The sequence below is a fragment of the Macaca mulatta genome, chromosome 3 (assembly GCF_049350105.2).
Source record: "Macaca mulatta isolate MMU2019108-1 chromosome 3, T2T-MMU8v2.0, whole genome shotgun sequence".
In the NCBI taxonomy this organism is placed as follows: domain Eukaryota; kingdom Metazoa; phylum Chordata; class Mammalia; order Primates; family Cercopithecidae; genus Macaca; species Macaca mulatta.
The window spans coordinates 89462344-89481944 of record NC_133408.1 but is presented as its reverse complement, the minus strand read 5'-3'; the positions used below and the strand labels follow the sequence as shown (position 1 = coordinate 89481944).

Sequence of the window (19601 nt, the reverse complement as noted above, 5' to 3'; positions counted from 1 at the left end):
CCAAAGCAGCAGGCACTGGAGGCTAGACAGCAAGACAATGGAAAGAGCCCAGAGTTGGAATCCCTTTCTCCCACTCATCAGCTGTAGGACATTAGACAATCAGGCCACATTTGGGTCTCACTTTCCTCAACCTTAAAATAACTACCTTTTCCTTCCATTTCTCTCCTCAGTTTGGCCAACTCTCATTCCCTAACTTCCTAGTTTCTTTGTCCATTTCTAATATAGTTTTTAAATATCTGATTTAAGGTACTTTACTGTGGGCAGGCACGGTGGCTCATGCCTATAATCCCAACACTTTGGGAGGCCGAGGCAGGTAGATCACTTGAGGCCAGGAGTTTGACACCAGCTTGGCCAACATGGCAAAACCCTGTCTCTATTAAAGATACAAAAGTGAGCCAGGCGTGTTGGTACACACCTGTAATCACAGCTACTCAGGAGCCTGAAGCATGAGAATTGCTTGAACCTGGGAGGTCGAGGTTGCGGTGAGCTGAGATCGTGCCACTGCACCCCAGCCTGGGTGACAAAGTGAGACTTGTCTCAAAAAAGAAAACAAAACAAACAAAACAAAACAAAACAAAAAACATGTTAAGGTAGTTTATTGTATCTGCAAATGCTTGTTGATAGATATTCTACTCACGATGGAGTGTTATGTTATTGTTTTCTGCTTTCTGATTCTATTTTCTTCCTATAGCAGCTTTTTATGGATGTTACCTGTCATTTCAATTCATTTTTAAATGACTTGGATTTTCCTGGATAGCAGTACTAGATGCTACTAGGGAAGAAGGGGTGAGGCATCTGTGTGGTTTACCAGGTTTCTGCATTTTCTTTTCTAAGTGGCATCCTTTCGTGGTGAGTAGTAAGTCTCCTGATCTGATGATGTTCTTTGTCTCTGGGCACCCTTAATTTCCTCTGCTTTGTCCTTTTCTTTCACTGCCAAGCCTCTAAGGGATGCCGCCCCCAACTCTCCCAAAAGCAACACCATCCAACTCTGTCACCTAAAGTCCCATATACTTTCAAGTTCCTTTCTTTAAATTCTCCAAATCTACCAAGTCTCACATCTGTTCTCATATTTCCCCACTAAGAATGGGGCCCCCTTCTCACTAAGCATGATTTTTATGTGCATTCTGCCTTGGCTGGGTCTCAGCTGTACTCTCTTCATTTCTACCCAGTCTCCATCTGACTGTCAGCTCCAGTGTCAACTCCAGAGCCGATTCTGCTGGCTTTGGATGTTTATTTCTCCACTTGCACTGAAGTTTGTGTTACTCCCCATTTGCTAATCATACTGGAAGGCCTAGATTGTGTGTGCTTTTATTTGCTCTCCTTGTTGAGCTGTTTAGTATTTGGAGCATGTGTGGAAAGATTTAGATTTAGGTGGCTGCCAACACCCTCCTCACCTGTCATATGAAATTCCGGGACAGAGTTCCAACACTGTATGATTCCGTACCAATGATTCTAAGAACACTGGAATCTTAGTTAACCAGAGATTTCTAAAATAAGGTAACCTAAAATGCTTTTCAATACTCTACGAGAAATTAACAAATATACCCTATCTATAAGCAAACTCAGAAATGCCTTACCAGGAGCCCCACAGTAATGGAAGTCCTTATCAATGAAAATGTTAGAAACCATGACTACGCAATGACATAATATATAGCCCATGGCCCACAGGCCACAAGTGGCCTAGGATGGCTTTAAATGTGACCCAACACAAATTCATAAACTTTCTTGAAACATTGTTTGATTTTTTGTTGCAATTTTTTTTAGTTCATCAACTATTGTTAGTATATTTTATGTCTGGCCCAAGACAATTCTTCTTCTTCCAATGTGACCCAGGGAAGCCAAAAGATTGGACATCCCTGATATATAAGCTGTTCTCTACAGAAACATGCACAAGCCCAACTTTTCCTTGGAAAAGCAACAAAAATCACATAAGCTTATGCAATATCAACCCAAATGTAACAGATTATCATGGCTAGAGTCATGTCAGTGTGTATTTCCAGGTTATCACAGGTACATTTTCATTTCTCTGAGTGAAACAAAATATTAAAAGGAAAAATGTACTTCTTCTGAGTCCATCTGGAAAACTGATAAGCCAATTACATTATGCTTGGGCCAGGCACAGTGGCTCATGTCTATAATCCCAGCACTTTGGGATGCTGAGGTAGGGAGATCACCTGAGGTCAAGGGTTGGAGACCAGCCTGGCCAACATGGTGAAACCCTGTCTCTACTAAAAACACAAAAACTATCTGGGCATGGTGGCGGGCACCTGTAATCCCAGCTACTTGGGATGCTGAGGCCAAAGAATCACTTGAACCCAGGAGACGGAGGTTGAAGTGAGCTGAGACTGCACCATTGCATTCTAGCCTAGGCAACAAGAGTAAAACTCTGTCTCAAAAAAGAAGAAACAAAAAAAAAACCTTACACTTAAACATTTCTTATGCAGACTTGAAAATAATTTTTTTAAAGTCCTTCCTCATATATTATTCTCCTTAAGAAACTATTTTTATCACAACACCCTAACAACTTTTAAGGTAGTTCCCTTTTTAAGAAGCAAACTCCAATTTCAATGATTCAAAAATTATACCAATAAACATGTCACATTCATTAAAAGAACAAAGAAAGAATAAACATCATAAAACCTACAGTGGCTATTTTTAAAAAGCAGGCAAGGGGGATGTTAAAGTGTTGAGATAAATTTCTAAAACTTTGTATCAATTTTCCCACTGCCAACATGTTTCAAGTTAAAATATTGTTCCAGATGAAAACTTTTTGTTCCTTTTCTTGTTTAATTTTTAAGCTAATCCATTTAATCTTTTTTAAGATAACTGGCATATTAAAAGCTCTTCCCCACGGCTCAGTTACCTACGGCCCTGCTTTACACCCTCAGCCCCTGCGAATGTTGCATTTAGCAAAGCAGCGCAACTCAAGAGAACAACGTGGTGAGCTACAAATCCGAGGGCTCCTGAGTCACCACCTTACCTCAGACTCATCTGTAGATTCTTCAAGGGACCCAGTTTCCTACAAAGCACAGAAAAAGAAAATGGTCAGAAGAGATGATAAAAGAATAACAATCATTTGCAAGGGGAAAGAATCCTTGTGTTCCTATCACCACCCATCTGCCCTTTTTGGAAGAGAATCTAAAACTGTTCTTTAGAGGACCACATGCTCTGACTTTCACGTGTCTCCTACAACTTCTCCACACCCTGGCAGGCAGATCCTGCTGCTTTCCCTCAAAGAGTTAACAGGTAAACAAATTACCCCAGGAACTTGTCATCTGAGGCCCTGGAAGACTCTCTCCCTTGTTAATAATGGAAACCCATCTGGCAAAGCAGCCTCACTAATCTCAGAAGGCAAGAGGAAACTGCCATCTCATGTTATCTACAAGCCAATTTTTATACTGAAAAGCTCTTGTGTTATTAATTATCATGCTATTAATCTGGTTGAGTTAAAATGATTGTCTTGCTAAAACAGCTTTTTAAAAAGAATCTCCTGCAGTGGTACCTATCAGACCCTGTGTAAACTAGCTGTATAATTTACATGCACTCTTTAAACCATTACCACTAAGACAAATTCCGCCATTTAACACAGTTTCCCTCTTGCTAGACAATGAATCTTGCTGCTCTGAAGGAAACAAAGCAAAAAGGGAAAAATTGACTTGATCCTGCTAATCTCTCACCTGTCCAGTGAAAGAGAGAATCTGCTGATACCATGCATCCTCAAAGAGGTCAGCAAAATGAAGATTTACTTAACGTACTTATAGATATCAATAGCAATAAAAGGTTACAACTAATATGCTGACACTGAATGTAAGCACTTTACAACAATCCATGAGACAAACAAAGAACAAGAAAAAATGGGGCAAGGACATTTTAGATATAACTAATATATTTTCAAGAAAAAAAAGAACATTTTAAGGAAGATCAGACGCATATATTACTCAATACAAGTTGGATAGCAGGATAAATGTAAATCTGGTGTTTAAAATAATTTTAATTTCATTCATTAAAAATCAGCAAGAGCCTGACAGGTGGCAGGCACCCTCCAAAGTACAGCCTGGAGGACAACACAGTCCTTGCCCTCAAAGGCCATGCGTAAAATGGGGATATGTTCCTTGTAATTAAGAATTTTATTATACTTGTATCATTAACCACAATGAATATTAGAATCTCCTCTATATCTCAATGCAGCCTGTTTAGCTTAATGTCAATCCAAGTCGCATAAAGTTCGTATTCATTTGAAGCTACAATAATCCACAGTAACATTTTTGTTCTTAGCACTACATAAAAAAACCAATTATTCCACTACATGATAGCTGTCCAGAGAGTTAATGACATGTATCATGTTCCACCTTCTAAAATGTTTCTCCTCTGCACTCACCATCACAGTTTCTGGTTTTAGTCCCCTTACTCTACTGATCCTTCTCTTGTGGACATAGTCCACTTTAACATTAACAGTCAGTATTCTGACTTCTTTACTGAACATCTATTATAAACTACTCATTATGTTCCATTCACCACCCGCAACATTATAAACTTTCCTAACACCACTGGGGTCGGAAGAGTGAGGCTTAGAGGTTAAGTTTAATGACTTCTAACATCCTTTCCATCTCTGGGAGTTGCTGAATATTATGTTATTAGCATCAGCAATACAAGGCTTTGATAACTATGCCAATAAAGTACACTTAGATTCCTATCTCCTGTATGTACAATTCTAAAAAGACATTTACTCTTTTCAGAAAAATTACATTAAACCTAAGGAAATTTTTTTTTCCTCATATAGAATCCACTCAAGTATGCACATGAGGTAAATGGGTGAATACCCCATTTATGTTCTTCATTAAAACAAAAACATTTGGGCTAGGCACGGTGGCTCACGCCTGTAATCCCAGCATTTTGGGAGGCCGAGGTGGGTGGATCACCTGAGGTAAGGAGTTTGAGACCAGACTGGCCAACATGGTGAAACCTCATCTCTAGAAAAAATAAAAAGAATATTAGCTAGGTGTGGTGGCGTACACCTGTAGTCCCAGCTACTTGGGAGGACCACTTGACCCGGAAGACTCACTTGAATCCAGCAGGTCAAGGCTGCAGTGAGCTGTGATCGCATTACTGCATTCCGGCCTGAGCAACAGAGTAAGACCCTGTCTCAATTAAAACAATACAACAAAAAATCTTAAGTGAAACAACTCAGAAACAGTCAAATACTCATGTTCTTACTTATAAGTAGAAGCTAAATAATGTGTACACTTGGACAAAGAGTAGGGAATGGCCGACCATGGAGACTGGGAAGGGTAGATGATAAGAAAATTATTTAATGGATACAATATACATTATTCAGGTGATAGTGACACTAAAATCCCAGAGTTCACCACTATGCAATATATGTAACAAAATTGTACCTGTGCCCCTTAAATTTATATAAATTAAAAAAGAAAAAACACAAGTCTCCAACCAGCAATTTCAATCCAAAAACTCAAAATCAAATTACACTCTTTCTCCACACCAGAATTTGACACCTTGAGGCATGAAGATCTGAGATCCGAATCTTCAGGGAAAACTGGGCCCTGAGAGTAGCTTCTTTGGCTACGGAATTGATGGAGAACATTTACCCTAGGAAACTCTGAGACTTGCCCTCAGCACCACTGCGAACATCTCACACAGACAGGTGACCTTAAAAAAAACTTGTTTCCACAATCCTACCAAAGCAATGCATGAGTGATGTCAAGAATTAGGCTGGTCTGTTATTTTTTAGCTTTGTTCATTCATCAAGCCCTCTAATTAACGTGCTAGAGACAGAAAGGCAAACAAGAAGACATAAAGTAAATGCCCTCAGTAAGAAATCCAAGAAGGCTGAACTTCGAGAATGGTAACAATTTGGGAATGAGTCAGTGGTTTTCAAACTTTTTTTAAGCTTCATACTCTCATTTAAAGAATCTAACTTCAAATCCTGAAGATATGTTATAAAATTATGCTGTTTTCAAAGTGAAATAAGCAAAACACAAAATGACAAATATTGCACAATTCCACTTATATAACACAGAAATAAAACAGAGGTTACCAAAGGCAGAGGGAGGATGTGGCGGGGAGTTATTGTTAAATGGGTACAGAGTTTCAGTTTGTGAGGACTAAAAGTTCTAGAGAGGCAGAGTGGTTGTCTTAGCACATTTGCGTTGCTCTAAAGGAACACCTAATTAAGGCTGGTTAATTTATAAAGAAAAGAGTGTTATTTGGCTCATGGTTCTGCAGTCTGTACCAGAAGCATGGCACCAGCATCTGCTTCTGATGAGGGCCTCAGGCTGCTTCTACTCATGGCAGTAGGTTGAAGGGTAGCTGGCATATGCAGAGATCACATGGCAAGACAGGAAGAAAAGAGGGCAATGGGGAGGTGCCAGGCTCTTTTTAACAACCATCTCTCGTGGGAACTCATAGAGAGAACTAACTGTCTCAATGATGGGACCAAGCCATCATGAGAGATCTGCCCCCATGGCTCAAACACCGCCCACCTCTAACACTGGGGGGGACATGAGATTTTAGGTGGACAAACATCAAAACGACAGCAGTGGTGATGGTTGCACAACAATGTGAGTATATTTAATGTCACTGAATCATACACTTAAAAATGATTAAGGCGGGGGTGGCTCACGCCTGTAATCCCAGCACTTGGGGAGGCTGAGGCAAGAGGGCTGCTTAAGGCCAGGGAATCTGAGACCAGCGTGGGCAACATAGAAAGATCCTGTCTCTACAAAAAAATGTTTTCAACTTTTTTAATGGTTAAAATGGTAATTTTATGCTATGAATATTTTACTACAATTAAAAAAAAAAAAGTGCTGTTCTGATCAAAGCAAAAATGATAGGCTGGAAGATACCCAGTGATACAAATGTCTAGCTGGGCCAATTCTGGGTAACAGATTGACAGCTAAACTCAGAAACATTTCACTTTACCTTTCTTTTGCCAACCAATCCCTTAAGCCCAATCACCTACCCAAACAGCTTTACCTAATGATTTCTGTGCCTTGACATGTGGCCTAATATACTCATCATCTGCCATCAGGATTATCTTCCCAAAGCACAGACCAAATGGCCACTGCCCTCCTCAAACAACCCTCAGTAGTGCCCCAGCCTGAAGAATAGCTTTCAGATTCCCCAGCAGTCAAAGTCCTTCTCAGTCTGGCCCCCAACAGACCCTTAGCCTCACTCCCCACTTTCTCCACAAACCTGAGACCCTCCAGCCACACTGGGGGACCCCTCACCGAGACACTGCTTGTATCTCTATGCCACAAGTGGCAAATCAGTGGCCTGGGGTCTGGATATGGCCTGCAGGTGTTTTGTTTGGCCTGGATGGTGTTTTTAAAAAAGCTTCCATATAAAAACCTGTACTTCTGACTGTATGTCTACATAGGATCCACAGTTCCACATAACATACACCCAGGACAGAATGCACTTCACCACCCCCACCACTCCCAGTTTCCAACACCAAGGCACTCCTGCTCATGTGCACCACCACCTGCCTGCCTGAGTTTGTGCTGCTTGCTCTTTACTTTCCTCATGTCATTCCCTCCATTTAGAAGGCCCCTGGCCCCATCCTGCACTCATCCTGATGGAATGCTCTACAGGCTCAGTGGACCTCTCGGGGATACCCCAGGGAGGGGTTGCCAGGCACTCAGCCTGAGGACCTTCACTCTCTCTTCAACATCTTGGTTTTTACATTTCTTCCCATGCCCCTCAGTTAGCACCTAATATTAAATGCCTTGTCCTACTAGTTCTCATTACATATATGCTGTGGATAAACCCAAAGGCTTTGCCCTCTTTGTCTCCCAATATCCTACTGGAAAAACATGTTGCTGGTGATGATGATGAGATAAGCTGCCAATCTAGAACAATCTTCTTCCTCCTCCATATATTGCCTTTCCCTTATGAGCAATAACAAGCATATTTTCTCCAGATTCACATCTGAATTATTAGCTTATGAACTGTAGGACAGTTACAGAAAGGGAACTGCAGGAAAGTAGCATCAAACAAGGATGCAGCAATTCCAATAATTACTTAAGCTCCTAGAAGACTTCTCTAATATAGGCTTTTAACCAACCCCCAGCCCTAATCCTCCCATCAGCACAGAACCCTATGACAGTGGCCTGGGAGAAGGCTTGGCCCAGCTAGCCTCAGAGGTCAGGAGTGGTGAAAAGGAAGACTGTCAGCCCAGGAAAGAGGATCCAGGACTTGCCTGGGTTGTGAAGTCCTCAGAATTGTAAGTGCCCACGTACTGTCGGGAAAGAAAAACAGAATTTGGGGGAGAAATGGTAGGCTGGGGCCTGAGGAAGGCCACTCCAAACTTTGCAGGAGGGCTCACCTGGCTCTGTGTTGCAGGAAAAAAACGAGCAGAGACCAGGCTCCAAGAAATCATCTATCTCCATCTATGCCTGGAGGTACATGTGAACACTCACTGAGGTACTGCCACCTTCTCTCTCTTTCCAACAAACTGTGTGCCCTAGCTGAGCATAATAAGAAAGGGAGTTCTGATATAGGCACTGTCTGATACAGGCAGAGGAAGGAGGAAATATTTTGTGTGGTACGTACGTGATATCTCTGTTGTCACAGAGCTTCAATTTCAAAAACCTCAAAGGAGTTGTGGCCAGTTTTAGATACTCAGGGACTACACTGGTGGAGTAGGAAAGATGAGGACTCAGGTTACCAAGCCCACTCCACCCACTGGGCTCAGCTACTGCACTCATGTTATTCTGCAAATGAAGAAAAACCTTGATGTCTGCCCCAGCGTGGAAAAAAGGACAAACCTGGCGACCCGATGATCCAGTCCCAAATCTGGCTTTGCATCAGAATCATCAAAACTCAGTTTGGGGAGTTAGCTAATACCCACTAATACACTCCATCTTCACAGATTCTGATTCAGTAGGTTTAAAATAAGAGCCTGGAATCACAAGTGGTTTTTAACAACAACAAAAACAAAAAAAACCATAAGGAGGCCCAGGCATCAAGAAGATACAGAGGCAACAGGGGACTGCACAGCCATGAATGGGAAGTAGCATGAGACACAGAAGCCCCTGATCTGATGAGTGTCCTCTCTCCAAGGTGTTAATGTGGGTGTGGGGGAGGCTACTAATAATCAACTAGTGAACTGGCCTCTAGCCGACCAACTCAGGTGAAAATAAGTGGAAAAACTAATAAAGCAATCCACAAGTAAAGCAAAACTAATTTGTGACTGCATTTTAGTTACATGATGGGAGAGTGCGCCCTCTAAAAATCTGTCTGATTCTATACTTTTAAAACTTCTTGTTTGGGTTTTATTTTTCCTTTAGTTAGTAGTAACGCTGCCTTTAAAATATCTATCTTAGCCAAACTGTGAGAAAAAGAATTGGGCGTACGTAAGCCAAGTCCAGGTTTCGATGATTAACCTGTCTTATTTATACGACCATTTCAACCTATCCAGTTTTACATAGTTTATACTCACAAAAGTTTTGACATACTTCATACTCACCAAAGTTTGAGAGAGTAAAATTCCCAGTTTACAGGCAAGAAAATTGAGGCACGCAAAATTGTATTGATTTGATTTTTATTGTAACATAATCACACAGGGATATACATGACAAATGTGATATCTAATAATCCATAAGTAATCTACAATAAGGACAGAAATCCCCTAATTTCTAAAATGCAGAAGGAGAATTCAAAGTAGAAACTTTCCTACGTGGTTAAGAAATAGATGGTCTAATCGTGGAAATACTTTAATGGACCAGGCAGGGTCCAGGCTGGTTGAGTAGGAAAGATCAAAGGATACCTGGGGAGCAGGCAAGAGTAAAGAAAGTATAGAATGTAATCCACATTATAGGAGAGATGTAATCCACATTACATCTGAATTAATAACTTACAAAAGGTTCAAGTAAGATAAAATAATTTCATGCAAATCCTACTAATTTACAATTTGACAATTTGAAATGCTATTTTCCCCTTAATAAATTCATTTAAACACTTTAGTAAACACTTAGTACCTAGAAAGCACTAGCCCTGTGGAAGATACAGACATGAGTAAGTTCTTGTTCTTATTCTTGAAGACTCAGCAATCTCTAGGAGAGATAAGACAAATACACAAACAACCAGACTTCAAGCAGAATGTTATTCATAAGAAAGATATGGACAAATACTGTTGGGCATCTGTGATTATGAAGGTCAACTATAAATCGTTTTGGAGCTAAGTAAAACTGCTGGTTAGAAGATTTCCAGGCAGAATGCAGGGTATTCGTTTTTTCTGTAAACTATAAAATATATATGTAGTTACTTTTGACAACTACCTTTACCATATTAGGCAAAAGCAAGGATTTCCCAAAGACTTATAAAAAAATGTTCATTCATATCTAAAAAGTGTTTTTAGTTTTAGATCCTCTGAGCTGTTTTATATCACAATAACTCAGTGCAGATGTCACTATTTTGGTTCTTCTGAAAATGAAGGGGGAGGGGAGCAATCATGAGAGAAACACCACCACTCAGGAAAGATAATGTGGAGACGTTTAGTTTTGTGTTGCTAATTCTGGAGATCACTGGCATTCATGATACATGATACCAAGAAAAAAAATTATGTCAAGTTTTCTAAAAAGTTCAATAGAACAGTTTATTTTCTCCTTTTTTTTTTTTTTTTTCTTTTTGAGATGGAGTCTCCCTCTTGTCACCCAGGCTGAATGAAGTGCAATGGCACAATCTCGGCTCACTGCAACCTCTGCCTACTGGGTTCTCTAAGTGATTCTCCTGCCTCAGCCTGCCGAGTAGCTGTGATTATAGGCGCCCACCACCACTGCCTGGCTAATTTTTTTGTATTTTTAGTAGCAACAGGGTTTCACCATGTTGGCCAGTCTGGTCTCGAACTCCTGACCTCAGGTGATCCACCCACCTTGGCTTCCCAAAGCGCTGGGATTACAGGCCTGAGCCACCGCACCGCACCCAGCCCAGCCCAATTTTCTCCATTTTTATACACTTTTAGCTTTTTAAAAAATGATATAATAAAGCCCTACTACCGCCATCAGATTTCAATGGCTTCCTACTGTCAAATGCAAAAAAAAAACAAAAAACAAAAAACAAAAAACAGAGAAAAGCTTAACCATTTTTAATCTATAAAAGATAAGATTAGGTAAAATTACTAGCTTTCTTTAAAAAAAAAGAACTTAACAATTTGTAAATGTTTGTTTCTTTCGGCCATTTACAATAGACTGCTGGGGGGGATTTTTTGTTTTGTTTTGTTTTGAAACAGGGTCTTGCTCTGTTGTCCAGGCTGGAGTGCAGTGACACAATCATGGCTCACTGCTACCTCAACTTCCTTGACTCAAGCAATCCTCCCACCTCAGCCTCCCAAGTAGCTGGGACTACAGGCACACACCACCATGCCTCGCTAATTTTTGTAATTTTTGCAGAGACAAGATTTTGCTATGTTGCCCAGGCTTGTCTTGAACTCCTGGGCTCAAACAATCGCCCCACTTCGGCCTCCCAGAGCGCTGGGATTACAGGGATGGGCCATTGTGCCTGGCCCACCACTGGTCTTTTTAAGAAAGATATTCACACCATTGGAGAGGAGAATGCCCATTCCAACTATATATTAGGCTGTTAAAGTATCAAAGGTGGAATGATGGCTTGAGGGAAAATCATTAAAATGAAAAGGGCTAATGCTACTTTACAAACTAAAAAATAACAATTTAGATTGAGGTTCCTACATATATTTTTAAAAGGTAGGATATTCTAATGAAAAGTCATGAGCTTTGGAGACAGAGGACTGGAGATTTATATTATAGATATAAGCCTGAGCACGTTACTCAAGTTGCCTGAATTTCAATTTGCTTATCAGTAAAAGTCAATCATTTAACACATTTTATTAAGTACCAAGCAATATTCTAGGTATTGGACATACAACAGTGAATAAATCCTTGTCATGATGTTCCAAGCTCTGTGGTGAGAGGTACACAGCAATATACAGGGGGAAAAAAAACAACAAATTTTAAAATACAGTATGTCAAACGGTGATGCACATTATAGAGAAAAATAATGCAGGAATGTTTCAAAGCATGGTGAGGGAAGGTCGCAATGGAAAAGAACACTTGGACAAAGACACGAAGGAAATGAGGAATTAAGCCTGTAAACGTCAGCGTTCCTCAAAAAGAAACAGCATGAGCAAAGTCCCTGAGGTAGGACCTGCCTGGCTTTTTGAAGAATAAGAAAGCCAGTACAGTCGATGCAGAATCACAGAAGGGTAGTTGGAAAAACGAGGTCAAGAAAAGGTGGCTAGAGGCAGCTGGGTCAAGGTCCTGTGGGGCAACCAGGCTACTGTAATGGCTGTGGCTTTTCCTCTGAATAAGATTAGAAGCCACTAGAAAGTCTGGAACATCAAAGGTGTTTCACCCATGTATAAGAATAAACATTTACGGCCGGGCGCGGTGGCTCAAGCCTGTAATCCCAGCACTTTGGGAGGCCGAGACGGGCGGATCACGAGGTCAGGAGATCGAGACCATCCTGGCTAACACAATGAAACCCCGTCTCTACTAAAAATACAAAAAAATTAGCCGGGCAAGGTGGCGGGCGCCTGTAGTCCCAGCTACTCGGGAGGCTGAGGCAGGAGAATGGCGTAAACCCGGGAGGCGGAGCTTGCAGTGAGCCGAGATAGCGCCACTGCACTCCAGCCTGGGCGACAGAGCGAGACTCCGTCTCAAAAAAAAAAAAAAAAAAAAAGAATAAACATTTACCTCACAGAATTCTTTTAGAAGACCAAATGCAATATGGAAGGGTCTTAAAACTAGAAAATAATGTACAAATGTGAAACATTATTATATCCCTAACTTTGTATGCGTCATTTTTACATCCAACAACTTTGTCAAATTCTTCTTCGGCACTAAACAGTGGTAAATATTTCACAGGTTTTTTTCAAGGGAAGAAAAAACACTGGTTTTTCTAAGAGCAACTCTCTCCATTTTTATTATACTATATCTAAGAACATATGAAACTCAGTTTTTTGCTTTTAAATCAAACCATGAAACAAACATTTCAACATGAAATAGATGCACAATGTGAAAAACAATCTCGCCCTTATTCAAACAAGCAATGGCAGTCATGAAATGATACGTTCTTATGGAGCGTTTTCCTTTTAATTGCCAGAATGGAAATGTGAGGTTCTAGTGTTAGATAAGAGATTTTGTTATCTTGTTATCACAAGGACCAGCCAAACCAAATTTCATCCTAGTGAAATGTCTCAATTATTGGCATATGTAAAACATATACAGAGCAAATTTTCACTATGAAGTAAAAACAAATGAAGTATGTTGAAAATAGTAAAAATTATTGAACTAGGTAAATGTCTTACGACACTAAACAGCCCATCAAGTCACTGTTTAGAGACAATCACTGCTAACAGCCCTGTTAACTTGTGAGGAAAAACAGTATCCAACTGAAATAACACTGGAAAAGGAAACTCAGGTTATCTCCCCCAAGTTCTAGCCTCTCTTTTGGTCTGCTTCACTTTTTTGTCTTTTTTATTTTACTTCGTCTTTTCATAAAACGTGGGATTACCACTACCGCTATATGAAAATAATCCGTATTCCCATCACTAATTTCTACGCTAAACTCCAGTGCCACATTGCCAGTTGTTGACTGGATACTGCCAGCCACAAATAATCCCATTTAACTTTTACTGAGCCCAATAGTTGTAAGCACTCTAACTTTGTGTATAAACGCTCTCCATCTTAAACCACACTCTGAGGACGGTCCTATTATTATCCCCATCTTACACTAGAAAGTTAAATCAGTAGCTCAAAGTAACACATTGAGTAAGAAAAGGAACCAGCACTTGGACCCCAGGCATTTTTGCTCCAGAACCGATGCACTTAATCCCTGCTGCATCGCAACAGTGCTCCAGTTCTGTACCTAAATCCGATACAAAACAAAACTCATCGTCTACTCTCTCCTAGTTCTTACTGTCCTACTTCAAGTGGAAAGCAACGTAAATTTCAGTCACCTGGCCTCTCTTCCGCCTCCCACAGGCAGTCAGTCCCTGGGGTAGCCTGGCCTGCCTTCATGCCAAAATTTCACTGGGCAAAGGGCACAGGGATGGGGCCCGAGGAAAGGCCGCCTCCCGAAGGCGGGGGTGTGTCGGTGCGCTTTCCCCAGGTGCCCTCCCGGGGCTGGCATCCTCTCTGCTCTCCGAAAGCAACTTTCACCGTCCCATCCCGCCCTGCCGCGGGCCTGCGTTGCCCTCTTCCAGCAGCTCCGCACCTCCACCCACTCCACTCCACCCTCCCCAAACAGCCCACCCTAGTCTCCATATCCCTGTGCCCTCAACTACCAACTGCACCCTTTACCTGCTCCTCTGCTTCCGCCATGGCGCGACCGGAGAATCACATGACACACCCGGAAATGAGAGGAAACCAGACCCTGGGCCCGGGGCCTTCTGGGAAATGTAGTTTTAGCTTCATCTGAGCCTGGAAATCTCTTCTAGGGGACGGACCTCTTGGGGCTCATTTCTGCTGCCAATTCTCCAAACTCAATGGAGTTCTGCTTTGAAGAATCTGAACATAACCATTGCTAATACTATAGCTTATTTTATTGTTGTTCTTGTTTCTGTAGTTATTCTAGTGTTTATTAAGGACTTAACTATATCACGCCCTGGGTTTATAGCTTTGCATAAATTATCTCATTTAATCCTCACAGCAATTCCTACCATCATCACCATTTATAGGGGAGAATACCGTAGCTCAGAGGTCATGCAGCTATTAAGAAGCAGAACTAGTAACAATTCAGCCCTGTCTGATGCCAAAGTCTCTGTGATTGCCAAATGCTGCTTACTCTAAAAGTGTTCTTATCCTTTTTTCTCTCTCTCTCTTTTTTAAGTACATTCAGTGAATATAAAGCAGACTTTGCAGTGGAGAGCCAGAGAAAATTTATACACCAACAAATAATATTATTATTTTTGCTTGCTACTTTAAGTTGTCTTCTCCTGTCATATGAACATTGATTTTAAAAAAGAATCTCTATTGTTTAATAAATTAAATGTTAAACTTTTGTTGAGGATATTCAATAGGTAAATGTTCAAGTGGAGACACAATATGAAGTTGTCTTTGGTCCAAATCTGCACAACCACTGTATTCCAGCCTTCAGAATGAGTGATCCTCTCTCCATGTTTCTGAACATTATGAATTCTTCTTCTTAATCCTCAGGAATCTGCAGCACCTTATCCAAAGACAGACATTTAAAAATTTCCATTCACTGGAGTAGCTAGTGACCAGTAGAGGGCATCGCAAATGGCAGCATGTGGTGGTTGCCTCAGTACATTTTTGACTCCCTGTGCCTCATTGAGTCTGACCCAGTAGGAAGTCATGGACTCAGTACTCTGTCTGTAGCTTGCTCAACCCATGATTCCTCAGTTGCCCAGAAGCCAAGGTGACATCATCTCTGAGACACCTATCTTCTCCCCAGGGCCTAAACAGCCTTACCTCCATCTTCTTCCTCCAAGCCTTGCTGGGGTTCCTCTTCCAGTGGGCTAATCACTCAGCCAACAGGATAGACCACCCTGGGGCATTTAAATGTCTATAAGCAGCCAGGTGTAGTGGCTTTCACCTGTAATCCCAGCACTTTGGGAGGTCAAGGCAGTCAGATTTCATGAACTCAAGAGTTTGAGACCAACCTGGACAACATGGCAAAACCCTGTCTCTGCAAAAAATACCAAAAGTTAGTCGGGCATAATGGTGTGTGCCTGTAGTCCCGGCTACTCAGGAGACTGAGGTGGGGGTTAAGGCTGCAGTGAGCCTTGATGGTGCCACTCCAGCCTGGGCAATGAAGTGAGACCCTATCTGAAAAAAAAAGAAAAAGAAAAAAGAAATCCATAAGCAATCACCCAATGTCCTAAGTATAAACCTAGGGAAAGTATAAACCTAACCCAAGAGTTTCTGAAATATCTTACAAAGCAGTCCAGGGTCAAACATTGCTCATGGTGAACTTCAGATCCCAGAAAGACTTTAATACAGACCAAAGAGACTGTGGAAGCTCTCAGTCCAGTATCCATGGGAAAGAGAGATAAAATGAGATCTTCTACTTTTCTGATTTTCCTCACAAACTCCAATTTTCTCTTTCCCATTATGAGTGACAGGACTACAGCCTCTCCAACTTGGCAATCTCCTCTTCTATGGTGAACAGATGAGATTGGGATGAAGAAGGAAAACAGAGGATTATTGCCACTGTCTTACCCACAAGGGCATTTTTGTTTTATGGTTCCATTTTATTTCAGTGAGAAGTCAAGCCGCCCAAGCAAGCAAAGCTGAAGGCCATTCACTCTGGGCCTTCCTGGCCTTTCTACTTTTCCGGAATGAGAATGTTTATTCTCTTTCTCTTTCTCAAAAAGGGTGTTATGGGTCTTATTAAAGATATAGCCAAAGTTTACAGATTTTTCTCTGCTCATTTAACCATAGAAACTCTCAATTCCCCAAGCTTGTTCCGCATTCAGTATACTCTGTTGATTACAATAAAATATTATCAGCCTCTTTCCTTTTGGAGAGACTGGAAAAGGGAAGAGACACAGGTATGGAAAGCTGGATTAGAGGAAGAAACCTACTGTGAACTAGCAGGTTCATGATGGGCCAGTGGACAGGATGAAATTCACATGTGAACTCCAAACCCCATTTTCTCATGTGAAGTGAGAATTTGAGACTCTCTTATCTAGGTGGTCTTGTACTCTCCAACTACTCTAAGTGTAGTCCAAAGACTACCTAGGAGCTTGTTAAAAATGAAGAATTTGGGGCCCTTTGAGAGACTTGTTTAACCACAATCTAGATTTTAATAATATCCCTCAGTCATATGCATATACTTTAAAGTTTGAGGAGTACTCAGCCTGTCACTGAATCTGTGTCAAATCACCTGCTTTTTTTCTTGCACATAATCAATCCACCCTCTCCCAGCTTCAAGATATGGAGGTAAAGGGCTGGGCGCAGTGACTCACGCCTGTAATCCCAGCACTCTGGGAGGCCAAGGCAGGTGGATCCCCTGAGGTCAAGAGATTGAGACCATCCTGGTCAACATAGTGAAACCCCCTCTCTACTAAAAATACAAAAATCAGCCGGTCATGGTGGCGCACTCCTGTAGTCCCAGCTACTTGGGAGGCTGAGGCAGGAGAATCACTCAAACCCGGGAGGCAGAGGTTGCAGTGAGCCCACGCCACTACACTCCAGCCTGGTGATAGAGCAAGACTCTTTCTCAAACAAACAAACAAACAAACAAAGCAAAACAAAACAAAAAATATATGGAGGTAAAAGTAAGATTCAACTTCTCATTCTCAGTCTATAGGACCTAAAATTGTTAATAGACTTCGGAAAACAGACCTAAGACCTTATATTTGTAGAGTGGCTCACTGGTTTCAAGGATCTGTATCATATGCTTGTTTCGTAGGTCTGAAACAGTTTACTAACTCAAATTATAGCCATTTTATTCATGACAATAGCATTATTTCATTGCTTAAACAATATGAATGGCTTCTATATTTTCCATTATTAAATAGCATTTATAAATTCAGGAAACTTGAAAAATCAGCGGAGTGGAAAGAGAAAGTTAAAATAATTCACTCTTATGCCCTTGCTAATTAGGGGATGTGTTGTAGATTATTTTCCCAATCTTCAGCTTCCATTCCTTCTTAGATTGCTACCTTTCTCAATCTAAAAGTCTGACAGCTAATGACAAGCAAATTTACACCACATTACACTACTAACTCCAAGCTATAATCTTAGCCTTTATTTAATTAACTGTACCAAATAGCTAAAAGAATATTGATGATATCTTTAGCAAATTTGGACTGTCTCAGCTTATTTTGCAGTTTAGTTTTTCCAAAACTGTACCCACTGAAACCTGTTACCTTCTAATATCCTAAATGTCATTTTAAGACATAGTTTATTGGAAATTTCCCTGAGCAACCACATTAGATTTTTTTAAATTACATTTTTCTAATTACAAAAGTACTGTGTGTTCATGATAGATAACTGGAAAAATACAATAAATTATAAAATAAAATTCTAAAACTACTCATGATTTCTCCACTTAGATTATGATTGTTTGATATATGCCTTTCTTTTTTCTTCTCTTCTTCCTCTCTCTCTCTTCCTCCTTTCCCTTCTCTCTTTCTCTCTCTGTATTTATTTAAAAACTTTTTCCAGCAAAGATCATATTACCAAGTTTTGTCATTTACTTTTTTTACTTAGTCATATTTCAAGATTGTTTCCCAATAACATTGCAAAATATTCTTCTAAAACGTGATTTTAATAAAACATGATTTTGCCTTATAATTCCATCCTATGAAAAGTAATGTATATAATCATTATATTTTGTTGCATACTTTAAGTACATCTAATTAACATACCTGTGCATAATTTTAGAAAATGCTGTAATACAAGATGGTATGAACTGTAGAAATAAAAACCATTCAAGTGAGAAATGCCATTGAGGATTTATTCAGAGCTTGCTCTAGAAAGGGAGTCAGCCACCAGCACTTGCGCTGTGGCAGAGACTCAAAGACAGGCACAAGAGTGGAAAGCTGGAAAAAGGGAAGGCTTCAGGTGGGCCCTGGTTGGAAGCTGTTGGCATGAGAAAGCTGCAGGTGGGCTAACTAGAAGTGGGGCAACCTACGTAATTGGTTAGGGGTGGATATTTGGTTTTCTCTGGTTGGCGTTAGTTGGAAGTCGGGGTAAAAATTAAGGAAGTTGTTAACTACCAATAAAGTCCTGGTCATTTTAGGCTGATTGTTTCAGAGGTTACAGTTAAGGTTCCTGGATTGTTACTAGAGATGGCAGTTTGACTATCAGGCTAGATTCCTGGGTTGTCTATTGTAGACAATGGCTTGGTTTCCTGGGCAATTGCTGCAGCTTGCTCCAGACTGTGTGTCTGGGTTCTATTTTAATATATGGTCTGGCCATTGTCCCTTTATATATTCAATCTCTCACAATTTATTCTCCCTTAAGCTCTATATGAGAGCTCTAAACCCTCCTACCATCAAACATTAGATATTATCATTTCTTACACATTTTGTCAGTTTAGCTGGGGAAAATCGTATTAATATTTTAATTTTTGTTTTAACTTATATTTCTTTGATTTCTGATGAGTCGATGTTTTTCATAAATTTACTGGCCATTTTCAACTTTCTTCTATCCTTTCTACTCTTGTTCTTTACCCATCTCTTGTGGGAAAGTTGATCTTTTCCCTATTTGGCTTGTAAAAGAAGTGTTCAGTAGGTATTTGATTATTTGGTTTTGAAGCTAAGAGGAGTCTGGTGCTGGAGATAAATAATCTGAGATCTTCAACATATATTAGGTTGACACAAAAGTAATTGCAGCTTTTGCCATTACTTTTAATTGATATTTGAGGCATAGTATTGTGTAGTATTACAACCTAAGAGAGAATCTTTGGAAATATACAGATTTGAGGGAACATTGAAGGGGTAAAGTTTAGACTCACTGTGGTGGTTCTCATGCTAGATTCTTGTGAAATTAGTGTGCCTTGATTTGCATCAAGGGGTTTTATTGGTAAAATCAAATTAGTCACTTTATTTTCCCAATCCACAGAAAGAAATCAATTGATTAATGGGTAAAATA

At 40.5% G+C, this 19601-nt stretch overlaps 1 protein-coding gene across 1 annotated transcript in view; it reads right to left on the bottom strand.

Moving 5' to 3' along the window:
- Positions 1 to 14374, bottom strand: part of VPS41 (VPS41 subunit of HOPS complex) — a 187846-nt gene extending 173472 nt beyond the window's left edge. Inside the window, exons 1-2 of the mRNA XM_015133685.3 lie at positions 14337 to 14374; positions 2981 to 3019 (exon numbers count right to left, since the gene is read on the bottom strand). Of these exons, the coding sequence (XP_014989171.1) occupies positions 2981 to 3019; positions 14337 to 14357 (60 nt within the window). The 5' untranslated portion in view covers positions 14358 to 14374. The remainder of the gene's footprint in view (positions 1 to 2980; positions 3020 to 14336) is intronic.
- Between the last annotated feature and the right edge of the window lie 5227 nt (positions 14375 to 19601).